The 25177-nt window shown below is 41.2% G+C and overlaps 2 protein-coding genes across 3 annotated transcripts in view; one reads left to right on the top strand and one right to left on the bottom strand.

Moving 5' to 3' along the window:
• Positions 1 to 21226, top strand: part of FBXO11 (F-box protein 11) — a 67345-nt gene extending 46119 nt beyond the window's left edge. For both annotated transcript variants that reach the window (XM_057383984.1, XM_057383983.1), the window contains exons 8-23: positions 1866 to 1972; positions 2066 to 2177; positions 7006 to 7112; positions 7198 to 7335; positions 12944 to 13161; positions 13460 to 13545; positions 13627 to 13721; positions 14715 to 14837; positions 14940 to 15025; positions 15391 to 15467; positions 15577 to 15720; positions 16630 to 16740; positions 17889 to 17996; positions 19242 to 19350; positions 19727 to 19825; positions 19905 to 21226. In XM_057383984.1, the coding sequence (XP_057239967.1) occupies positions 1866 to 1972; positions 2066 to 2177; positions 7006 to 7112; positions 7198 to 7335; positions 12944 to 13161; positions 13460 to 13545; positions 13627 to 13721; positions 14715 to 14837; positions 14940 to 15025; positions 15391 to 15467; positions 15577 to 15720; positions 16630 to 16740; positions 17889 to 17996; positions 19242 to 19350; positions 19727 to 19825; positions 19905 to 20034 (1850 nt within the window). In that variant the 3' untranslated portion in view covers positions 20035 to 21226. The remainder of the gene's footprint in view (positions 1 to 1865; positions 1973 to 2065; positions 2178 to 7005; positions 7113 to 7197; positions 7336 to 12943; positions 13162 to 13459; positions 13546 to 13626; positions 13722 to 14714; positions 14838 to 14939; positions 15026 to 15390; positions 15468 to 15576; positions 15721 to 16629; positions 16741 to 17888; positions 17997 to 19241; positions 19351 to 19726; positions 19826 to 19904) is intronic.
• Positions 21210 to 25177, bottom strand: part of MSH6 (mutS homolog 6) — a 16579-nt gene continuing 12611 nt past the window's right edge. Inside the window, exons 7-11 of the mRNA XM_057383985.1 lie at positions 25092 to 25177; positions 22728 to 22817; positions 22110 to 22264; positions 21727 to 21926; positions 21210 to 21366 (exon numbers count right to left, since the gene is read on the bottom strand). The exon at positions 25092 to 25177 is cut by the window's right edge and continues 5 nt beyond it. Of these exons, the coding sequence (XP_057239968.1) occupies positions 21285 to 21366; positions 21727 to 21926; positions 22110 to 22264; positions 22728 to 22817; positions 25092 to 25177 (613 nt within the window). The 3' untranslated portion in view covers positions 21210 to 21284. The remainder of the gene's footprint in view (positions 21367 to 21726; positions 21927 to 22109; positions 22265 to 22727; positions 22818 to 25091) is intronic.

Genomic DNA, 25177 nt, shown 5'->3' with positions numbered 1-25177 from the left:
TGGACTCCTTGGGAGCTGTGTTTTACTTCATTGCAAGATTAGTGGCCCTTTTCTTCCGTTTCCAATTCTTCYGCTGCTTGCTTTTTGCTAAAGTGGTCTAAGCCAAAAGCTGAAATAGAGATATTTCTGTGAACGGTGATTTTGTAAAGATTCAGTAGAATGKTGCAGAGAATTTCATTGGTGTGTTTACAATGAAAGTAATGTTTAAGGAAGTCTACACTATTTTCCTAGGGAGATATAAGTGCACTGATTTTAATTACTGCATGTTCCATGATGGGCATTCTGGGACCTTCCCAACTCAGAAGTTACTACTTGTGTAGGAACTCATGWGCTGAGACGAAGGTGTCTGTAGGGAACATGATCCATGTGCATTGCAAACAATTCACAAATTGTTTATCAGTGTTTCACAGCATCCAGTGGGAAGTGCAGTTTTTCTGTGTCACTCTGAGAAGGAACACAATTCTGATACTGATTTATCTCATCACTTCCTAGGGGCTTTGTTTATTTGCTGAGTTTGGTTCAGCTGTAGTACAGTGGTGCTGTTCCTYTTCATGTGCTGAAATACACAGATTTGTTTATGCCAGTGCATTTGCAACATGGTGAATATATAGAAATGTTACCAAACCATGGAAATGTTTTGTATGATGATGCAATTCCTCTTCAAAACCTCTTTTAGTTGTTATCTAGTAGTAAGTGAATAGTGGTTTAAGAGGAGAGCCAGACTACCTTAAAATATTTGCAGCTCTGCAGTAATGAAAGCGGAGATTGGGCTTTTAGATAGTGAGAGCAAGCTGGATAATAATGTAAACGTTGCTTCATTCTGACTGACATCTTTCTGCCAGAGTGATAAAGAACAGGACATACCACTTGTCTGTACTAATGTCAACACAACAGAAAAGGATSTGCTTGTGAGGAATCTGTGCGTAGGCTTTTCAGTAAAATACAGAATTTAGGGCAAATACCTGCTCATGTTTGAGTTGGGAATGGTTTGAAATGCTRTCAGGTAAGTTATCTGCCATAGCAGGTGAAAGTTCCACCTTTCTATTTGCTGTATTGAGGGMAGGCTGCCTCTGGCTGGCATGTTGAATGTGCAGGTTTGAATCAGACAAGCGCTGTTGCTTGTGAATGAGCGTCACTGAATTAATTCCAGCGGGTGGCTGGTGTTAMCTGGCGCTCCCTCTGCTGGCTCTCCAGTCCCAGTGTAAACATGGCCTGCCTGCCTTTGGATTAGGGCTAAAGAACCAAAGAACCGAGCTCTCGCTGCTGACACGAGATCAAATGGCACATGATGGCATTCTGCAACCCTTTGTTCATACTGCCTGTRCTATAGCTCAATCTGATTCCATAAGATTGTTTTTTCCTAAAGAATAATGAGAATATCTATTCAAMACTCTGAATCCTACATTTGGGAAGTGTGGGGAGGTCACTTGTAGGTCATGAGCAGATTAATAAATAGTGCTTCGTGTCAGTGACGGAATGTATGTTTTTAGCATTAATAAAAGGGTTTAGAAAATCACAAGAAACTGTTCTTGGAACAGAGTTAAACCGCCTCTAGCCTGGTGTCCGTGTTTAAGCTGTTAATTGAGTTCATTGTAACTAGTAGTCAACAGCTAGCTCTGTACAAGAGAAGGTTTTTCTCGTGGTACTAGATGTGACTAAATTGGCACCAGATTGTCTTAGTTAAAGACCAGATTCTTCATTGTCTTTGAAAGTTCCTTTTATAACATTTGTTTGACAGGAAGACTATCTTTGTGCCAACAATAGTGTTAACTTTCCTTTGTTGCTTTGAACAGGATTCTGTAAGTATTTTGAGGATTTTTTTTCCAGTGGCATGAACTAAGATTTACTAATTGATTTCTTTGCAGCACCTGGAAAAGTAGCAGATAAAGTTATAATAGAAAACACTAGAGATTCCACCTTCGTTTTTATGGAGGGTTCTGAAGATGCCTATGTTGGATATATGACAATCAGGGTAAGAGTCTCAACCTTAAGCTGATCTTTTAAAAAATTTATTTTAATGCCTGAGCAGTTGAACACAAGTTTTCTGGTTTTTTTCCTTTTTCAGTTCAACCCTGATGACAAATCTGCCCAGCATCACAATGCACACCACTGCTTAGAGATTACCGTGAACTGCAGTCCAATTATAGATCACTGTATTATTCGAAGTACTTGTACAGGTTAGTGGGCTTGTCATTGTTTGAAGAAACACAACAAATCCAGTATGATTACTATTGGCTTATTTTTATTTTTTGGTGCAGGTATTCARTACATGTCTGAAAGCTTTATTTGCCTTGGAGCATCACTATTCGAATGACTTCTTTGTGTCCAAAAGCTGTGTGATAATGTGTACTTGGTCCTCCATTTGAATCTTGTTTGGACTCTGGCCAGTTGGGTTAAAAGTGAGAAGTGACAGTTAAATAAACATAGCTGGGCTTGGTGTATAGTTGTAGCTGGCAGGATGGGGCATTTGAAAGGGCTGTGTGTGGGACTTGTTCATTAGGTGCTTTGTGCTATTCACTATTGGGATCGATGGCATTAAACAGTCTGAGATGTAACTGCTAAGCTCGSCTCACTTCCAAGTGGAGTGATTTGATGTGTCAGAGAATGAGTTACAGGCAGAAGTGTGGAAACACTCATTTGACCATCAGAGACAATGAGGAATTTATACCAGCTGATTTGGGCAAAATCAGGTGGATTCAGGAGAGAATGGGTCAGAGCCTGCAGGTGAGGAGCTGGATGGCAGTGTGGTCTCTAGAGGAAGACATGGCAGTTCACAATCACTAGACACAAGACATGGTGAGTGTGCCATCTTTGAACACAGCCAGATGGAGTGGAGCTGGAGCGTCATAAACAAGAGGTTCAGGAGAATTAGGGTGGTGAGTCTTTGTGTGCACGTGGCCATAGCAACTTGCCATTGCCAGGGTCAGCCAGGGAGAGGGAATGGATCTGTGCAGCAGCCTAAGTGTGGAGGCTGCTCAGCTCAACAGCAAGTGGGGAAAAAAAAAAAAAAAGTTCTTCCAAGTAGATCTGAAAAGGACACTTTTCTGGTCGTGCCTATGAAGAATGCTGCAGGGAACCATGACGAGAATGGTGACAGGGTTACTGGTCCCTGCCTTCTAGAGGAAGATGCACTTTCTTGGAGGTTTTGGGCTGTAAACCGCTGCACTGGCTCAATATAGTTCTGTGCTTTGCAGCTCTGTGCTTTGCACCACCATCTGTTTTATTGGAGATGCATCAACGAATATTTACAAGTGTTAAAAATGACSAAAGAGGAGCAGAGGACAGCRGGCTGCTCCCAGTATCCCAGTTATYCCAGGGTAATGCTAATACTGGGAAGCTGAAGTATATGAAGAAAAGGTGTTCTGGAACTTATCATATACCAGTCTTGGGGACCCTGACAACCTGTGAGAGGAAGGAATTCCATAAGACCAAATTCGGCTTGATTATGAAAGTARCTTGAAGAGCTGCATGACTTCATACTGAAACGTGTGCTTATAGATAAGCCACTAGATCCTGCTATGTTTGTGAAAGTTGTTTATTAAAATGAAGTTTTGATAATTTTTCCATGACCATTTTCCATTTCTGAGAATTTTGAAGTTTTGCTCCCTCCAAGACTCTGGGTTTCTAAAGGTTTACTATATTGAATGGTTGATTTCTCTTSCCCAGAGTTAAAATTTCTGCTCAGKTTTGAAGGGTGTATGTAGGCTTCTACTATCATCACTTATTGATTACTCAGTTTCATTGGCTTTTTAATCCTACCAAGCCTTGCTGTAACCTACTCAGGAAGTACTAAGTTTATCTAAAAAGGGAGGAAGAATGGCAGTCTGCCAGAAAAGGCATTTACTGTTTCCAGATAATTGACATCTCTGAAGAATTGATCCATAGGTATTCAAAACCTCTTTCCTAGCACATGCTTGATACCCCTTCTGTAGATCTCCTGATTGCATTAAAGCATATTTCTACAGTATGTCACATGTAAAGTTCTTAATGTATGTGAGATGTAAAGATGGCAAYTGTGTGAGTGCAAGTGGATGAAGGTGGACATCTGCTGCCAGTCCAAAGCATCTTTTGAATATTTCTAAATAAAGTTGAAATGGCAAGATCCTAAGTCTAGAAGTTCTGTTACATCCATTGTGAAAGAAATCTGTGTTAGTCCTCACCTTGATGGATAAGAAAATAGTAGTGGATTGCAATGTTGCTTTAAAAAAAAATGCTGCTAGTGTGTGTGATCATTATATTTTGAGTAAACAAAATAAAGCTTAAAYAAGTATTACATGTGCTTTATATTCCAAAAGGACCACTTTCACACAATCAATACTCAGGTCCAGTGAAGTGAGTCAGAATAAAGATTGCTCCATTTAAATAAGCAAAATGTGATAGAGGTATGCTTTTAGAACATCACACTGGGTTCCAAAAAGGCATAGCTCCTCAGTCTCACAAAAAGAGGCAGAGGGAGTGAAAGCAATTATGAAACACAAGAAAGAAGTTAYTAGCAGTTAATATAAATAGGAAATTGGGAATTGAAGGAAACYCTGGGGACCTCCATCCAAAATAAAAACACACCATCAAAATACCACTTCACTGCCACAACGAATTTGATAAACAAGACAAGATGCAACATCTGTATATCAGACACAGTRCTTTTGTCTGAATTTGGGGAGCAAAGGCAGTTTTAGCAGGGATGCTGATCCATCATAGAATGGAAAAATTTGAATGGCAAAGTGTTGTGTAATTTTTGTTCCATATTTCATGAGAATATGCAGGAATGATAAATGCCCTCATACCCTAGAGGGATAATAAAACACGTTCCACTCTTGACAGTAACTGTGGATGAGGTTAAACAGCTGTAAAAATAGACATTCTAAAATCATTCAGGAGTTTAAAAAGAACTGGCCAGAAATTTATCTGGCTTCCTATTATGTATCAGTGGTAACTTGAAACTTCAATGAGATGGTCTGTCCCTGGGGCAGGTGGCAGAGGAGGAGACTTCAAAGGATGAAGTACAGCAGGAGTCCTGCTTACTGATCCTGGCYAGAATGGTGAGATAGAAATGCAGGGCTTGGGTCAATCAGGAGTTTCAGATTTATTATTGAATCATGTTAGTGTGTATTTACAGGAAGTTATAATGGTTGCATTACACAGTTGGCATTTTTTGTCACTTGCTTTTACCAAAAAAAAGGCAGCAGTCCCAATGTAATTACACAGATCCTTGAAAAATGTTTGGCTTCAACACATAGTGCCTTAAAATACTGGAATGACCAGAGCATACACCAAACAGATGAAGAATAACTTTCAGGAAGTTATATGGCGTGTTATGGATCCAGTGTGAACGTAGTGTAACTACAGTCTTACAGGTGACCAGGAGGATGGGTTACTGTGACCCTCCTGATAGTTGGACTGTCAAACACCCCCTGCATTGGTGTGACCAAGTGCAGGGTTACACAAACAATGTGCTTTTGTTCCTGTTTGGAAGTGATGATCCGCTCTCCTGGCAAGCTGGGGGAAGCTTGAGGAGTCACTGTGGATGAACTGCTAAAAATGAGCCCCCATGTAGCTGAGTGGCCAAAAGAACTGATGTGATCCTTAGATACACCTGAGTAGAAGTAGAGACTGTGTTAATGCCTCTGCTTAGTCCTGCTTAACAATAAAGTGCTCCTTTCTGGTGTCCATAGCAACGTGTTGGAAAATTTAGAAACTGTTAAATGAAAAGTCATATAAGGTAAAGTAGAAAAAATCAGTTGTAGTGAAAAACACAGTGACTGCAATTTGTTCCTTTATCAAGGAGAAGGCTGAAGGAGCAAAGTGCTTGCACTCTACGTGTGTGCATTGGGTATGGCACTGGTGTAAAGAGAACCAGTAACTGGGTGCCAGAGCTGGAGGAATTCAGATGAGCAATTAAAGTGTAAATTAAAAGGGCAACAGCCCTCTAGCTAACAGGCTTTATGCTGGTTTCTCAGTTGCTAAAAATCGTAAAGTTATCAAAATTAAATATGYTTCTAAGAGATATGTGCTGAAGTTCCTGCTACTAGAATTGAAGTAGGACTTAATTCAGGGAATTAGTATAGCCTGTATTATTCATAAGGTCAKGCTAGACAATCAAAATAATTTCTTTAGGAATTAAAAAGAAACAAGCTCTCTGTAAATGAGCCTGTGAATTATTTAAGCACAGTCTTAGTGCTGTCCTTTGCTAGAAGGATATATGAAAATCTACTATCAGAGCAGGTACTGGCTTGCTTGTTTGGTGATGTGTARTTGTGGGGAATGTGTGTTACATAGGCCAGGTATCCTGAGATGAGGCCTTACCTCTGAGGAATCACTGTTGATTTTAGTGGCTGTGGAATTTGTGTTGTCATACTTCATGGAGTTCAGGGAGTTGAGCTGATCTGCTGAAGTCCAGAGCAGTTTGAGTGCTAGTTTCCTGGAAAAGGCTTGTTTTCTGGGTTATGGTTGAGGAGCTTTGTAATTCAGCTGGGAAGAGACCTACCTGTTGGTTTCTGATGTTTGGTTCTGTACATTGTGCCTTGGTGCCCTGCTCRACATTGGGTAGACAGTGTGTCTTTGTGTGCTACAAAATTATTGTTTGGCCTCTTTGAAGTATTGAGTTGTGAAAGTTTAAAGGCAAGTAAAACAAGGCAGTAATTAGCAGAGGATTTTGTTAGATTTCTGTTGTTTGTTGTTGTGAACAGTCAGCATACATTGGGCCTAACGCAGGGAAATAAATGAGTGAGAACTTTTGTAAGCACAAATTATTATATAAACCATTGTCCTGGCAGCTGTTTAAGCTTGGCAGGGTGATTTTAAAGCGACTCCTACCGTGGTTTTTGCATCTGCAAAATGATGACAGTAGTGTTTTTCTGCCAGTGGCTTGCAATGCTTTGGCTCTGTGCACACCAAATCTTTTTTAAATATCAGTTCACACTAACTTTTCTTGCAAAAGCACTGCCAGACTATTTATAAATACACTMTGCTTTGAAGCTATGGTAACTGCAGTGTTTTTTCTTGCAGTTGGCTCTGCAGTATGTGTTAGTGGCCAGGGAGCTTGTCCCACTATTAAACACTGTAACATCAGCGACTGTGAAAATGTTGGACTTTATATTACAGACCATGCACAGGTAATCTTCCATATTCATTTCTTTACGTTGATCAAAKAGTTTACTTTTCTGGATTCCTGTTTTAATGTACATTTTTATTTCCCAGGGAATATATGAGGACAACGAGATCTCCAATAATGCATTAGCAGGGATTTGGGTTAAAAACCACGGCAATCCCATTATCAGACGGAATCACATTCACCATGGACGTGACGTTGGCGTTTTCACCTTTGACCATGGCATGGTAACTTATGTGTTTTCTTTTGGAGAAAAAAATACAGATGTTGTAAAACTGAAGTCTTCACATTTTGCCTGTCATTGAGGAAATGCTTTCTAAAAAGCACGCATTTACTCATGAACAGATATTTTAAAATATGCCTTCTGTTATTCTCTTGCTCTTAAGTGGGAGACTTCACTTTCAAGGCAATTTTAGCTGAAAGAGGTTTAAGCAAGTTTTTTGCAATTGATTGGCAGCCTGCTACATTGTATGATGTTGCAGTGACAAAATACCTCCTGAAATAGGGTGTAAATCGTAGGCTTACATTTATGCTTCATTCTTTTCCCTTTGAAATGGAATGAAAAATGAGGTGCTGGATGATTTAGGAATGAAAAAAAATGCTTTGTGTAGACTTAGCCTTATTTTAATGTTAAAGCTCTGAAAAAGGATAYGCCTACCTTCTCTGGGAAGAGGACTTTTGTAGCAGGTAATTGGTGGAATTAGCAGGGAATTCTAACACAGAATTTCATATCAGAATTTAGGCCTTCTTTCATTAATGTGTTTATTTGTRTGAGGTGATGGTGATAACTTCCAAGTACATGTAAAGTAGTGAGTAATGAGATTTATAGCCCTTGAAATAAACAGAATAGATTTGTATCCCTGAAATAAAAGATGATTTGCTGTTTTGTTGTAGGAAAATATTCTGCATGTTTTCCAAAGAGTGCCAAATCATTGTTTTCCCTGCTTGAATGACAAAGCCCCAATTCCCCACGCCCAGCTGGCAAAACAAGCAGTTTTCTTTTAGTCACTGTKAAAATGGCAGATCTCAAAGGCTGCTTTCCAGAGAGTGGAAAAGCTCTSGAGCCCCAGGTGTAAGAAATGAGGAAAGGAAGGGCTCAGACTAAAGGGCAAGAAGGGAACATGCACAGGCAGTGCAGCAGGGACAGGGGAACTGGGAAGAGTACAGAGACACTGTCCTTTGTGTAGGGATAGGTCAGGAAGGGCAGGGCATGGATGGAGCTGAACTCAGCACATATATCCATACATCTCTGCAAGCCCTTCAAACAGCCTTGGAAACATGGAATGAGTGCTTGCAGCTATGGAAAAACAGGTAAAGTGCTTCAGTGACTCCTGCAGGAGACGTGTCTGTGTGTAGGCTTGAGGCTTAATTGGAAAGTTTGGGTAGAGCTGCTTCTTGTTCAAGTACTGAAGTATAAATATTAAATATATGAGTACTGAAATAGTAAAAAAATTAAACAGCTAGGCTGAATTCACTTGGTTAATTTTAAATAAAAGTATATTTGATCTATTTTCTTACCSATGAAATGACTGTTTCAGAGCTGTGATCAGTGTGGATCAAGCAAAATGRAATAGAAATAAATGTTTCTCTTTTGGTTAAGGAAAATAGTAGCACATTAAAGAGAATGTGTGAATAATATTTATCTCAGCTGCAAATATGATTGMAATATTTCATAGTCATAAACTCCTTTGAAAGACTCAGTGTCCCCATGTCTCAAAGTCTGCTTTGGCAGCATCTTCTATTTTTGCATCATGTCTAGTGATAGAGTCAATGAAATGAYATCATTGGCAATGTTTACATGCTTGGGAAGTGACAGAGTGACATGGTCTCTTTCAGATACAAATCCTTTMTAGCAAAACAAATTAATGGATTTTCTACTTTTCCTTCTCTCACTTCTCTTCTGTCACTTTCTGTGGTTTTTTTTTTATATTGCTTGTGACTGTAAAGTGGTATAAAGTACATTCCAGTGCTGGATTGCTGCCCTACACGTTCTTTTCCCGTGGGCTTCTGTGCTGGAGTGCTGTCTCCAAAAGGTTCAAGAGTGCTTTGTTTTTCAGTTTCATGTTCTCAGACTGTTCTTTGTGTTTTGATACTTGTAGAAACCCAACCTCTTATTTCTGAAGGGGCAATATCCTGACGTTTGCCTTAGTGCTGTGACAAATGTGTATTAAAAATGCAGCATGGCATTGGCAGCCCTGGGTGCCTTACCCTGACCTCTTGGCTGCCTGAAATGAGTTACCAGGCGTCTGTCATAAATTGTATTTTGTAGTTGTGTGCAAACAACAGACAAGTTCCAATTTAATGTAAGAATAAGCATAATTTTACAGTTTAAAGCTGAGCTCTAGGCTAAACAGTTTTCATTTTCATTGCTCCCAAATGAGGAGCTTGGAGGGGTTCTTTCTGCTTAAATAAAAGTGTAGCAGCATGTATCTTAAGTTGGGTGATCTTAGCTTACAGCTCACTCTTCTAAATACTGCAAATCAAATAGTTTTAAAGAAATGTGTTTATAAAGCCAAAAAACAAAAAAAAAGCATATGCCAGTTTCTATACAGGCCACATTAAAAATTCAATTTTCCTTTTGCTGAGCATAAAAATAAAGGGGTTTTTTTTTTGCATCTTGCACATGATTTTCTTTATGTTGCATTTGAATTTTCATAAAATGCGCTAACTCTCAAATAAGGACCCTTCCAGGGTTTGGAAGGCAAATTTTTATAAGCACAGGCAGTTGCTCTTTTTTCTGTCTTGGTCTCCTGTTGTCTTTTTTTTAATTTTGTTTTTCTTTTTTTTTTCTACCCTATTGGGAATACCAAAGTCAATAAATATTTAGAAAATACTAAATCTTGCACATTTTTTTAATACATGTGTTGTTCAAACAGTAACATGAAATGCCTCTATGGTTCTGTAATGTTGTGATCTTCAAAACAGAGGAAGGAAAAATAGAAATAGAAATAGAAATAGAAATAGAAATGCAGGGGGGGAAAAACCTCTGAGAAGAAAAGCAGCGACAAAATCCCATCAACTAAAAGTTTTAACCCTAAAGCATTTCAAAGCAGTGTTTGTTAGACTAGACAATATGCAGAAAGGAAAAACCACCCAAGTTCAATTTGTTGAGTTAGTGTTGATGTAARAAGTGTTGTGATTTTGTCCATGTGCGCAGGATCCATCGCTGTGATCCCATCTCGTTCTGTACAGTGTGTGCTGGTGGAACATCAGCACAGCCATTGCAGTGGTGTCTGGGATTCCTTCACCTGCTCACAGGTTCCAGGCTGCAGCAGGGTTATTGCCCACACACACTGTCCCTGGAGCTGGCAGTTTGTGTCCACAGCTCATGCTTTGCCTGCCATTGTAAATAAATTCAATGAACAGAGCTGCTTTTTAATGTTCGGGATCTTCAAGCAGAAAGCTGTTTGGTATTCTTGTGTAAGATTGTAATATGTTTTCCACATATATCCCTATTCCTTCTTCCTGTAGGGGCCTCTTTTTTTCCTGGCAATGGTGGCACTTGTGGTGCTGTGTCCTCTAGGTTCTTGTGTTAGCTGTTGAATTGTGATCAGAAACGTCCACAAAGCCCAGGTCAAATAGGCAGCACACCCCAAAACCCTTGTGAGAAGGAGGTGGAGGCAGTRGGAGGCTCCAGTCCCTCTGCAGAGGAGGGACTTTGACCTTGCTGAGCTCAGTGGCTCTGGCAGAGTGTCCCCAAAGGGACTGGGCTGGAGCTGCCCAGCAGCTGCACAGAGATAAGGCTTGGGCAGCTCCAGTGTGCTCAGAGACACAGGGGGGACACAGGAGCAGCTCTCACAGTGTGCTGGTAATGCTGCCTGGAGCTGGAGCTGGAGCTGGCAGACACCTGCGGGTGTGGATAACAGATCGTGGAGCTCCAGACCCTGAAACATGGTTTGTGCTTTAAAAAAACATTCCAAGAAGGTAGAGGAGAGTCATTTTGAAGGCTCCATTTTCTGCATTCTGAAGAAATGGCAYTTGCACTTTGCTGTCAGCTGATGTTGTGGGGTTGTCAGGACATGGTGGGCAGAGCAGTTCATGTACAGGTACCTCTCCTGTTCTTGCTGAAGCTGTGTTTTACATGTTCACCCTGGGACACGAGCAGAASTGAAGAGCCTTCTCTTTCATTTCCCAGCAGGTTAAACAGCTGCACAGTATATGGTGCTGTTTTCAAGAGTTGACAGTATTTGTACCCACATTTCCATACTGGTAAATACTGGTGCTTGCTGAAGCTKGTGGAGATCCTGCAGACCACATGAGAAAGGCTCTGTTTGTTTGCAGCTTCTACCTGCTATCCAAAATGACTGTGAGGAAGCACACCTCAAACACCCCTTTTCTTTCATCATGATGCTGTAGTCAAATTTGGCACTCAGAKGGAGAATAATTTGTGAAGTCATTAAAAAGATGTCAGACCGTGTTTAGTAATAATTTAATTGAAATTGTGTATTCCATTAAGAGAATCAAGCTTGCCTTTATACCAGGTTGTCATCTTAGGTAACGTTTTCCTGAGGGCTTCATTTTAAGTGAAAATGAGGGAAAAAGAAGTGGTTAATTTTAGGATAAGAAGTTGAAAGACTGCCTGTTGGCATAAAGGCGTGTTTCTGAGGAGATCTCTGGATTCCCCTCTCTGTTAGAGTGTAGCTTCCTTGAGAATTCTGAAACTGTCTTGACTCAGGATTAGTTTTCTACAAAATTCTTGAAAAAAACATATTCTGAATATTTACAGAAAGTAGGCAGTCTTCCATTTGACTTTTTTATTTGTTACCAGAGGAGTCTGAGGAGCCAAGCTGTGCACAGTACTTTTTTGGAGAATCTTTAATCCATGCAGTGCCTTTCTTGGCTGCAATTCTCTGGGTAGGGAGAAGAACATGCTGTCTTGATTTCTTCATTAAACTGGATGTACTTCTGCTTTTTTGTGATCAMAATATGTTTGATGGAATCCCATAGCAATTCACAGCACAGTGAAATGGTGCTGGCTACTCAGGTTGGCAGTGAATGGAGTCATTTCCATGTGATAGGTAGGAGAAGCTCCAGGCCTGAGCCATTCCTGGTAGTAGATCATGGGATCCATGGGATCCTCAAGAACAGGTTGAATTTGAATATTAAAATGCTATAGGAGCATGTCAGGAAAATGCTGTGAAAGAGCTGACACAGTTACTCGGAAAGGCCCTGGAATGAAATAGAATCAGAGAAATAATTGGGTGACAAACAATCATTTTGCCAGATGAATTTTCAGCTGGACCAGTTCATGGTGCTGCTGCACAGCTCCTGGTTGCCACWGAAGGGGTGGCTTTGTGCAGTGGCYTTTTTTTCCTGCCCACAGCAATGCTGTTTATMATGCAGTGTTCAATACAGTTSTGTTGTGGGCYTACAGCTACTGTTACAGTGTSTAAGTGGAAGKGTGCACCATTTTTAAAAAGGGAGAAAAGGGAAAAATAATCCCCCCTGGCCACTCAATAGGTGGTCTCCATGGCACTGTCCATTTTGTGTTGGGCCTTTGAAAGGAGTCTGATCTTTAGGAGCTGCTGAGGAAACCTGATACTGAGTCCCATTCAATGTGCTATATCTAGAGTTGCCATTTTTTCTTGGTATTCCATGAGTAGTCATAAATAGCRATGCAACTACAGTGTCTTTGAAACRGTATTTTATTTTTGGAAAAATGAAATTAYATAGTGTCAGTAGTTGTTTTAATCAGCTCTATAAGCACTTGCATGTTGTCAAATTTGGTACTGTTTCCTTTTAAATGAGGATTGTATTTAAAGGGGAGGGAGGGGAGGGAATAACCTTTMTTTTAAAAAGGGCTTTTACAGGAAACTGCATATTTTATGTCTTAAGGGTTATTTTGAAAGCTGCAACATCCACCGGAACAGGATAGCAGGCTTTGAAGTGAAAGCATATGCCAACCCGACAGTGGTGCGGTGTGAAATCCATCACGGGCAGACTGGAGGAATCTACGTGCATGAAAAAGGAAGAGGACAATTCATAGAGAACAAAATCTATGCAAACAATTTTGCAGGTGTCTGGATTACCTCAAACAGTGACCCAACAATAAGGTAYTGTTTTCCTCACTGATACTTTACTGCTTAGAAGAGATTTGACAGGGGTGGGAGAAGTGCACTTTAATKATGAGAAATTGTAAATGCTCCTGTATATGTAGAAATTTCTGTCTGTGTTCAGTTGAGYTCCAGTTTTAATTTGTGTGTACATTTAGAGGCAGGTCTTTCTCAAAGCARCACAAATAAGTTCTTTATTTAAAATCTGCATTGTGTACATTTTGGGCCACTATGTACATGTACRGTATTGTACAGTTTATTGGAATCACTTTCTAATGTGGATTTCTTTGTTTCTTAGGGGCAATGCAATTTTTAATGGGAATCAAGGTGGTGTTTATATCTTTGGTGATGGAAGAGGCCTTATTGAAGGAAATGACATTTATGGTAAGCTGATTTGCTTGCTGCATATTGATTGCTGAGAAAAAGGGATGTGCAAGTTGTATTAAATGMCACTTTTGTTGACAGGTAATGCATTAGCAGGAATACAGATTCGAACAAACAGCTGTCCCATCGTTCGACACAACAAGATTCATGATGGYCAGCATGGAGGCATTTATGTCGTAAGTGCAGCCTCCTTGTGTTATGTTCTAGAAAAGTTGGGGACAAGCACCCAGTGTGGGAAATGTTTGTGCTTACAGTGCTGCAGTTCCTTACATTATAAACCAGGGTCATGCTAAGAGACTCGAGCTGATGCTGCTGTTTAAAAGATGAAGGCTTTTAYGAATGCCACTAAATTATTCCTATTACAGAATAAAATATTTAAAATGGGATAGATTACAGAATTTCATCATGGCTTGGTTGAAAGCTTTTTGAAAAGGCTTAGTTTTCACAGTAGTATGTCATCATTTAAAAGAAAAAGTCTGTTCAGCTCTTTCGGAGTGTAATGTGTTTACCACTAACCTCAGAGARGATTTTTTTTTTTACTGCCTTCAGGATGATAGAAATTGCAATTGTTGTATTGAAAAAGTGGGGAATAAAGCACAATTCCCAGTGTGTGCAAGGGCTCTGCTAACTGAACTGAAAGCGCTGTCGGGTTCCCTTAAGCAACAGCAGGTTTTGAGAAATGTGTCTTCTTTCTGCCAAAAGTTACCTGAGGTCCAGCTAATGCTGCAAGTGTGCAGCTTCAGCTCTTCATTGAGTAAATCTAACCAGGACAGCCTCTTCCCCTGAGTGAGAAAAGTGCTGTTTGACCTGAGCCCAGACATGTGCTGGGAAYGGTGACATTCAGAGACAGGCCAGCTTTTTGTGCAGCTGGGTTAGGTTTTGAGCCAGGGCTTCATGTGAATGAATGCACAGTGCTGGGGACACCTCTCCTACCAACAGCCAGCAGACATTTACAAATAGCACTTGAAACACAATGATTTACATGCAGGGTGTCCTTTGTTCCATATTCAAAGTCATGATGTGCTGCTGTTTTAAAAAAGACTGAAAAAACTTACTGGCATGGAAAGGAATTACTTTGCTGCAGTAAAGAAACCACGGGTGGGAGGGATGGGTACAGCAGRAAAAACAGTGATTAGATGTTGTTAACTCTTAAACCATTTTGTATTTAGCATGAGAAAGGACAAGGTGTGATTGAGGAGAACGAAGTTTACAGCAATACACTGGCTGGAGTCTGGGTGACAACAGGGAGCACTCCAGTCCTGAGGAGAAACAGAATACACAGTGGGAAACAAGTGAGTTCTGCTCTGTGGTTACAAGGGGGCTGGAGAAAAGAAAGTCCTGTGGTTTTSTGCCTCATTGCTTTGGAACTAATAATACAATTCTTGATGTGTTAGGTTGGAGTTTATTTTTATGACAATGGACATGGCGTGTTAGAAGACAATGACATCTATAATCACATGTACTCAGGGGTTCAGATAAGGTAACATTTGTTCTGATTTTATGCCAAAACAGACGTAGCTTGTTATGTGCTCTATTGTGTCTTTTTAGCTGTTCTTGTCATTTTGTTTATAAAAAACCTTCTTTTGGAAATCTGATATGTCTGAATACCCTCTGCTTTAGCCTACAAGGAAGTTAGCACAAATACAGCCTGGTTACTGACTGGAATGTGTGGCCCTTGAAGTCTGTAAAGCTAAAATATGTTTGCTTGTTTGGAAAGAACAGTATTGTACTAAGATTTTTAAGCAGTGAGATCCATGGGGCACTTSTTTAGAGGTGTTTGAGATGATTGCCCCTGGGATATAGYAGACTGTTTAAATTGACTTCTTTGCTTACATTTCACTCTAGAACTGGAAGCAACCCCAAAATCAGACGCAACAAGATCTGGGGTGGGCAGAATGGTGGCATTCTTGTCTATAATTCTGGTAGGTTTGTTTTTCTGTTTATCCAGAATTGCTTGTGTTCTGTGGTGTTTTGTTCTCATTTATTAYACTTTTTGATTTTATTTTTTTTCCACCCTTTCTTCAATTTTAGGGCTTGGATTTATAGAAGACAATGAAATTTTTGATAATGCAATGGCTGGTGTATGGATTAAAACAGACAGTAATCCTACACTAAGAAGAAATAAAATCCATGATGGAAGAGATGGAGGCATCTGTATATTTAATGGGGGAAGAGGTAGTGTTTCCCTTACTGGTTTATAGTGAATATTCTGGATAAGAGTTAAATTTCAGTTTCAGCAGTGTTCTTTTTAAAATGTTCTTTAGAAACACAGCTCTTGCCTTCTGAAGTGATGAAACAGTTACAGTGAATATACCTTAATGCTTTTTAGCCTTAATTGCATTAGTAATGCTGTGAAAATCTGTGGGRGGCAGAGAGGTAATTAATCTGATCCAAGATAACTGTTAGATTGCTGCTTAGGACAGTCCTTTTATCCCATTTGCTTTYATAAGCTTTGCCATGTGACTGAAACACAGTATTGAATTCAATTCTTGTAGCCAAAATCATCCACCTGAGCAGTTCTGGTTCTGCCACAGCCTCCCAAGATTCAGGGCGGGGAAAAAAAAACAGATCTTTAAGGAATCTTCCATATAATTGTAAATTTAGAAGTGGTCCCTGTYTGAAATCCCTTGACTGTTGTGTGTCCTGATATCAGCCTCTGATATTCTGTAGGTACTCATCTGCTCTAAGTGAGCTTCAATTTTAAGTTAGCATTTTAAAGTAATCCTGTCCTACAACAAAAAAAYTGCAAGTGCAGCTTAGCTTTGACAGTCTGCTCATTTTAGAAGMCAAGAACAGAAAAGTGTTAGAAAAATTTAAGAAAAATTTGGAAAGCAGAAAGACGTAGTTTTCTATAATGGTGCCTATGATCCCAAATTCCTTCTTACGTAGTGAAAAAAATGCACTTCCAAAATTCCACACTGAGAATTGCTTTAAACTGGTATCACTGATGTCAGTGCTGCTGCTGCATAGTACCCAAAATGAAAGGATTATGACACATAAGGTCTTTTGAAAGTATTTCACAGCATGGGAGCATTTCCTGACCTGTAACCAAACTCCAATGTCACGTTTGTTGGTCTGTCACAGGTCTTCTGGAAGAGAATGATATCTTCAGGAATGCTCAAGCTGGTGTTCTCATCAGCACCAACAGCCACCCTGTGCTAAGGAAAAACCGAATATTCGATGGGTTTGCTGCAGGTTTGTGCTGTTCAGAGGGAATTGGGAAGCTTGGAGTGAGCTCTTCACAGCGCTGACTCTGAGTTCCTTTACCCCACGGGATTTAGACATTTTAACAGAGACTGGGATATCCTTCAGTGTGTTCTGCAAGTCATTTGAGATTTCACAATTGSAGTCAGGGTATATTTACAGCAGTCTTGGAATTATGCCATGTTGGGAAATGACACATATTCTGTCTTAGCTTTTTTTGTGAAATGCTTTCATTATTTTATTTTAGAAGCAATTGGTAAAGTTGTSTAGGACATATTCATAGTTGATGTGCTGGATGCTGGTATGAATATCTTACCATTGCTTTAAAACCTAGGAAATGGGGCRAATACACATTTTAAAGAGATTGAATTGTGTCTCAAGTTCAACTTTCTCACTCCACAAAGTTGAAAAATTATAWAAGTGAGCATTTCTTTCTCCAAAAGAGATGAAGAATGTTTTAACAGTGATTTCTTGCAATTTTACTGTTTACCCATCGCAGTTTCATGCGTCTTGCATTCCATTTCATTTCAACTAAAATTGCATTCTTGAGTTTTCTCCCGTCTTTCTTTCAGAAGAAGGAAGTTTTCTGTGAAGAGCCTCTAAAGGTGTTGTTTCAGTGTGGTGGGGGGGAAGGATAGGTTGCTGTCACGAGCAGTCCTGGACAAATGACTTGGAAGACACGGGTTACTGATAAAAGCTAACAATTAAAGAAATGAMTTTTAGGTGCCCATCTTTTAAAAAAGATATTTTTAAAAGGGTAAGGTATGTGCACAAAAACTTTCTAATGTACATGAAGATGAGAGCTTTTAAGCACCCAAAAACCACATCCCTTTTGAAAATAAACATGATCATAGTTCCATTTTATTATCAGATAAACTGGTAGGGTGTTGTTCCTCCCAGAATCCATGCATGCCAGCTGTAGCTCTTTGAAAGGATTCAACAGCAGCACCTGAACCTGTTTTATAACAAATKACAGGGCAGTTTGTAGCTCTGTCATTTTCCTTTCTTCCCCCTGAGTTTATGATGGTTTAACAAAAAACCAACCAAACTAGATCACGAGAGAGGTACAAATGCTCAACCACCTGGGATTTAACTTTGCTGCTTTCTTTTCTCTCCTTTGTTCCCCTGACCCACTGAAGGTATTGAAATAACAAATCATGCCACTGCAACATTAGAAGGCAATCAGATTTTCAACAACCGCTTTGGAGGTTTATTTCTAGCTTCTGGTGTCAATGTCACCATGAAAGGTGAGCCCAAGTCCTCCTGTGTTTGCTGATTTGGTGCTGGGTCTGGGTTTATGGAGCCCTTTGTGGCCCACAGGTGGGACTGCCTTAGGCTGAGTTGGGACTAAGTTTCAGCTGAAGGTGATGAGCCACATTAAGCTCTGATAAGATTTTTACACAAACAGGTTCAAAGGTAACTTGAGGTTTTTGCTGTCATATTAAACTCTGGGATTAGGTCTTGTCTGAGAATGGCCTCTGAACTGGTTCTTGATCTTTGGCCCATGTCAGACTCCAGTTCTGAGTTAGTACAGTGGAAAGCCTCTTTTCACATATCCAAAAACAAGTGTCCAGTAAAAACATATGCCTCATTTGGCTTTTAGGATCTAAAAGCATGAACATTCACAATCCCAAAGCACTTTTTTTCAGAAAATATGAACAGTTTCCATACATAAAATTCCCTCATATAGTGGGGAAGTGTGCATGAGGCAAGATCCTCTTAGATGAGATGGGAATGATGGTTTGAGTGCCAGCCAGATCCAGGATATTTTAAAAGATCCAGTTTGCAGATTTTTTGCATACTTTGCTGTAGCTGCTAAGCCTTTTCCTGTGGATCCTTTACACCTTTGAAAACACAAGCTCTGGCTCCTTGCTGCACAGCTCCTGGGTTTCCTGAGAGCATCACCCAGTGCTGTGATGCTGCTGGGAGTGGGCAGWAGTTTGAGGTGCTCTTTGAGACCAGACAGATCCAGTAGTAGAGTAACAGAGGGGSATTTACCAATCCACTGTGCCTTGGACACACCTTTCAAGTACTGCAGCTCACAGACCTATTTACCACTTCCATTGTATTGGAAAGTACCTTCCTAAACTTTCCTGGGGCAAGAGCCATCATTTTCCTTTCTAAGGGATGTGTAAAAAGTCCTTGCAGCAAATGGGAGACTGTCACACACTGGCTTTCAGGCTCCTCAGCAGAAAACTGAAGCCTGCTAGGAAGGCTTGTGTGTCTCCAAGCATTTCTTGACAGCCCAGCTCACAAGGAGTATTTAAATGGAGACTGTCAGGTATTTTGTGGCACATGTGCAAAGAGGAATAGTGTTTCTTCAGGGTACACAGCACTCTGGGCATTGAGGATTTTATGTGCATAAAAGCCAGAACTGAAATGCGGGTATAGAACTGTTCCTAATGGGCCCTTTGCTTCAAATGCCTCAAGGGATAAAACAAAGCTGTTGATTCCAGATGTGTGTAGCTCTGGATTTTCTTTTCCCCYAACAGATAACAAAATAATGAACAATCAAGATGCCATAGAGAAAGCTGTCAGCAGAGGCCAGTGTTTATACAAGATCTCAAGCTACACCAGCTACCCGATGCATGACTTCTACAGGTAACGGGTTTCTTCCCCTCGCCTACAGCAAGGCTTCCCAATAAACACCATTTCTCTTCCAACAAGGCCCCTGGAACAGCTGCTGTGTGTCAGAGAATACACAAACGTGTGTTCTTCCTCAACTGCAACAAGAGGATTAGACAAGTTCTCATTGTCTGTTTTGTGAACCTGAGCCCAAGGGGTTGCACAGCACAACTGCATTTGCAACACGAGCAGCAAAAATGGTGCTGTGAACTCCAAGTTTGTGTAAAATTCTCAAACTTTCCAGTCCCGTGCAGCCTCTGGCCTTCAGTGCTGCTTTGCCCCTCCACCCTCCTGGAGCCCTTTGAGAGCTGCTCAGCTCTTGGCTCCTGCCTGACGTGGCTTTTCCTTGCAGATGTCACACCTGCAACACCACGGACCGCAATGCCATCTGTGTGAACTGCATCAAGAAGTGCCATCAAGGACATGACGTAGAATTCATTAGACACGATAGGTACGTGTGCAGGAGGCTGTGGGGCTGCTCCGGGGCAGGAGGCAATGGCCACTCAGCACTGTCTCTCTCTCTYTTGCAGGTTTTTCTGTGACTGTGGTGCTGGAACGCTGTCCAATCCCTGCACGCTCGCCGGAGAGCCCACACACGATACAGACACACTATATGACTCTGCTCCACCTATAGAATCTAATACATTGCAGCACAACTGAATTCCTGTGCAGAAAGAAAGTCCTGCCATTCTAATATYGTAACTATTAAAACTTTTTTTTTGGAGGAAGTTACACTTGCCCATTTCTGCAGAAAGAGACTGTATTAAAGCGGATGTGTGAGGTGTTGACACTATGGAGCTCAACCTACCAAAAAAGAAAGTGGCAATATGTTGACTCAGGATAACAGAACTGGGCGTTTTAGCATTACTGTGTAAACAAAGACTTTGAAGGGACAGAAGTGAAGAAAAATAAGCTGCAATTTTGTACAGATACCAACTTCTGAGAGCTGGTGTTTTTACAAGTAGCATTGAAACGCAGTCCGATTTGCAGTAGTACTATTCTGTAGACAAGCAGCATTCTTTGTTGCTGCCTTTATGGACATGGGTACCAATTGCTTTTGTAACATGGTAAAAATGTGAGCTAGCACTTCTGCATTTCTTTTGATTTTTTAACATTTATTCAGATTGAGAAATATGATTTTAATGCTTTAATCTCATGTAGTTTGTTTCTAATTTCAAGCAAAAAATCTTATTGTACTTGAATGTGTCCTGTTTTGTTAGCACACCTAGACTTGCTGTAACTGTACTCATGTCCCAGTATGTACGTTCTTTCTATGAAAGAGAAAACACTAATCTTAAATTATATCCAGCAATTTTTCTGGTGTCCTCTGAAGTTAGAATAATCTCCTCCCCTGCCCCAGCAATAGTCTGTACTCAAACTACCCTAACAAAGGAAAGAAAAGCGAGTGTTTTAATGAGACTTCCTAGACTATAATGCACTATAAAACAAAGTACCCATGTAACTAAAGTTTTGTGAAAGAAATTTTACTATGTTTTAAAGTACACAGTAGAAAGTCTCCTCAAAACAAGTCTTGTACTTTACTCTGTTCATAGTTTTTTTTGAACAGTCTGGACATTACTTACATAACCTGCTGGAAATCACAGCAATTTCCTGCTCTAATGAAGCTGAGACAAGTATATATACAGCCCTATACAGTTTCATAGCTTTTTTCCATTTATGTGTATTGGTGACAGTGGGTAATCAACAGCCTGAAAGTGTATGCATGTACCATAACATCTAGACTTAATATATTGTGGAGTACTCAATAACCATTATGTAGAGGGTAGGTATGAATTAAAGGGTTTAATTTCCTAGGAAAGACAATGGAAAAATGGTCATTTTTAAAAAATAAAGTTTATTAGATCATAAAGTTGTGTGCTCCCACCTTCTTGAGCAAGCCGTGCGAGTTCCTAAAGGCGGTCGATCATGGCCGTGAGTTTSTGAACCGCGTTTGCGTCGCCGGTCGTTCCATCCAGCACCCGGCACAGGTACCTGGGGAAATCAGCACCCTGCTGAACGGGGGCACTGAGGGGCACAGCTCCAGCCTCCCATTCCTGGCACAGCTTTATGAGATGTGGATGCTGGGGCTGCTCTAGAGGCTGCCAGCACCCCCCAGTGCCCCCCAGCACCTCTGTGTGCAAATTCACACTGGCACGGTGACCCGAGGCTGAAAATACTGCTCATCCTATCTCATACCTCCCACAGGACCCACCTCCCTCCTGTGAATATCTCATGTTCACAAAAGGAGCTGTAACTGCYTCCATTGCTGTGACTGAGGAAAGCCACTGCCCAAATACTAAAATGGGTGCCTGTAAGCGACTGCAACTTAGATACAGAAAGCCAGGGCCTTACCTAAATATTCTCAGTGMAATGGTGGTTTTCTCAAACTCCTTGGCTTTTCTGTGCCCCTTCTGAATAACTTCCTCTGGAATATCCGCAAGTCTCGCTGCATTGAAGCCATAGCTCTTTGGGCAGGCTCCTTCAATGAACTTGTACAGGAACGTAATTGTTTCCTGGCTTGGGTCTTCACTCTCGTTTTCAACCATGCACGCCTGGGAAGAGCGAGTCGTAAGTCAGTGTTTGCAATTCTGACGTGGGAACATCATCCTTTCCTCCAAGCACCCGTGCCTGGGGGCAGGAGAGCACAGAAAAGCAGGAGCGATCCCCCAAGGGAGAATGCCCTCCTCCCAGCGCTGCAGTGCATACACACCCACAGCCAATGCACCCCAATGTACCATGTGGCCCAGGCGCACGGCCCCGCTCTGGGAACACTCCTCCAGCAGCCAGTGGTAGTGCGTGGAGAACAGCGTCCGGCAGCGGATCCTCTGCGCCAGCTCCTCCAGCACCGCGCTCGCTATGGCCGTCCCGTCGAACGTGGCCGTGCCTCTGCCTGGGGACACAGCGGGACAGCAGTGACACTGGAGCCCCAGGTGCCACACACACCCTGAACACCAGTGCAGCCATGTAGTGCAGTGCCTGTTTTACCCCTCCCCGCTGTGCAAGCCACACAAACAGCAGTGAGGGGTGAGAGCCATCACTGGGTAGTGACCCCAGGACTGGACCCAGAACAGTCACACTCCCCACACTGAGGAGCAACATGTTTGTGCTCTCCCGAGGTTTGCTGCAAGTAACGAGTCAAAGTTTCTCATGGGTAGTAATGACAGGGGCAGAGGTTCCCGGGCACCCAGAAAGTGCTCATGTCAGAGGGGTTCAGACACTGACCAGTGAAACACCAGAAGCATCGTGATCAAACTGCCCCTGGGCACTTGGTTGCCATTCACGTAGCCCAAGGACCTTGCAGCAGCCTTTAATCTCAGATTTAGTTTCCATCTATTACAAAATAGTCTAATTACCCAGTTCATCCACAAGAACAAGGGAATGCTCTGTTGCATGCTGGAGAATGCTGGAAGTCTCACTCAATTCAACAAAGAAGGTACTTTCACCTTTAAAGGAAATGACAAAAAAAAAAAAAAAAAGCCATTAAGTAGCCAGAGAACCGCAACTAAAACCTCACTTTTATCTGCACTACAATCTCGGTTAAGCTAAAGTGAAACTCAATAGCAAACTGAAGATTAACAAAAACTTAACACTTTTTTTCCAGCATGCAAATGGCAGGCTTCTATTTGCCAGAAAAAAACCCCTAAGTTTGGTTCCTTAGCAGTACAGGCATAGGCACAAGTACAATTAACTRAGTTTTCAGGCCAACATACATGTCTACCTTTAATAGCACCAGACAAATGTACCAGCTGGACAAAAACGGGGCACAAGTACAAGATGGGGAGAATCTCTGGCCCTTTCTTGCTCTAAATGCACAGGACAGGCCTAAGGGGTGTTTGGCTTTCCAGTGAAAAATCAAGCAGAAAATCTTCAAGACTGAGAGACTTGAATTAGTGGCTGGGTTGTGCATGAGGGAACTATTTGGATAATAAAGGCTTTATTATATGCACTCTCCTTGAATGAAGWATGACAAAAGCAATATTCTGCTGCTCAGGCTCAAGCATCTCAGGGGAGCTTTGGCAAGCCAGATAACAGCAGGCCTGAAATTTAGACCTGAAATTGGTTTTAGCAGATTACAAGCAGAGGTACACAATTATTCACACCCTTGCACATGATAAAGTCACACTTACAAAGCTGGGATTTACTAGTTCCTTGTGGAGTTCATTACAATTAACCATAAGCAGCAGCAATTAATGCAACTGATTCCATTAAAGGCAAGCATTTATTTCCTGTACTCATGCTGCATGAGCACTGCTTTGCTGTAACTTATGTTTTCCTATATGAGTTGTTAAGCAGTGTCCACCAATCCCAATTTTCTGCATTTAAAGACATTTCCAAGATTTAATATGTTTTTAACAATATTTAAGAATAGCCATTTATTCTCTTTAGAAAATAAAGCCCTAAAAATGTACAGGCAATTTTAAAACTGTATAACTGAAAAAATGAAATTCACAGTAGTCCTGTTGATGTCCATTACAAAGTGACTGCTGTGGAACAATTTTTTTGCTTTTTTTTCTGTGCTTTCCTCTACAGTGTGCAAACAAATGCATCAAGAACAGATTTCAAAGCTCATTTTGTGCAGTGTTCACCCTCACAATGTGACATGTTAAATTAAAAGTATAGTTCTCAGTTAACTGAGAAAAAAATTGGAAATGCTGCCTTTTGCTAGACCATCTCTCATGAAGGAAGGGTAGTTCTCATTTCTACCATAATCATTTAAGTATGCCTCCATACTTTTGATTTCTTTTTGTACTGCAATTAAAGAAAATGGAAATGAGCTGGGCAAAGAAAGCCTCAATAACCTTTTCTAGTTGCGAAGAAAAGCCTTGATTTGGGAAAGTGTAAATATTCCTTTTTAATTAAGAACTTGGAATGATTCATTTCCAAATTCCTTCTGTGCAACGAGTTCAGTAGGCTTAACTCCTTTAACATTCACTGACCCGTATTTTTCAGCAGAGAGATCACAGAAAATCTGTGCCCTCCCTAAATGAGCAGTGATACTACTCTTCCTACCAAAACAATCATTTTATTTTYCTAGTCCAGTGGCACTTTGCCCACCACCACAGGCAGACTTTCCCATTCCAGCTGTTGTGTCATCCTCCCCTCGTGCCTTCATCTCCATTAAAGGAACAAAATACTCCAAGAACTGTCAACTCCTGCTTCCAAGAAGGACACCTGCCTGTCTTCTCACCTGAAGAAATCATTTCAAACAAGATTGCAAACATGAGGCATTCTGATTGAAATAATGGACTTCTACCTTGCAAGAAGGWACAAAAACAACTCCTGTGCAACACCTGCCCAAACAGCATTGTCCTATTGCAGAACACATAGAAAAAACTATCAATATCAGTAGAATAACCAATTCTGCAAAAGGGTACTCCCCAGACTTGCATCCAGCTGGGAGTTAGGCTTTTAATATTAAATTCAATAGAAAGCAATCCTGTGAGTGTGTAAAAAATAACAAAGGACATACAGGTGAAAGCAGTAAACCCTGACTGCAATCCTGTCTCCACTGTGAAGAACAGAAAGTGTGCCCAGTTCCTCCAGTCCCATCCCCTTTCCCATGTGCCACCCCAAAGCCCAGGCAGCCAGTGGCAGCAGCCCGTGTGCACTCACACTCACACTCACACTCACTCCCCAGCCCGTGTGCAGCTGCACTCACACTCACACTCACTCCCCAGGCCGTGTGCAGCTGCACTCACACTCACACTCACACTCACCAGCCATGATCCTGTCGGAGGCTCCCAGCCGTGTGAACACGCGGTCGATGGGTGTCAGTCTGCAGCGTTCCGCGGGCACGTAGCAG

This window comes from Malurus melanocephalus, unplaced genomic scaffold, assembly GCF_030028575.1.
Source record: "Malurus melanocephalus ecotype Western Australia unplaced genomic scaffold, MMel_1.1 scaffold_671, whole genome shotgun sequence".
NCBI lineage: Eukaryota > Metazoa > Chordata > Aves > Passeriformes > Maluridae > Malurus > Malurus melanocephalus.
Note: the sequence above shows the minus strand (reverse complement) of the source record. Positions and strands in the feature narration are given on the sequence as shown.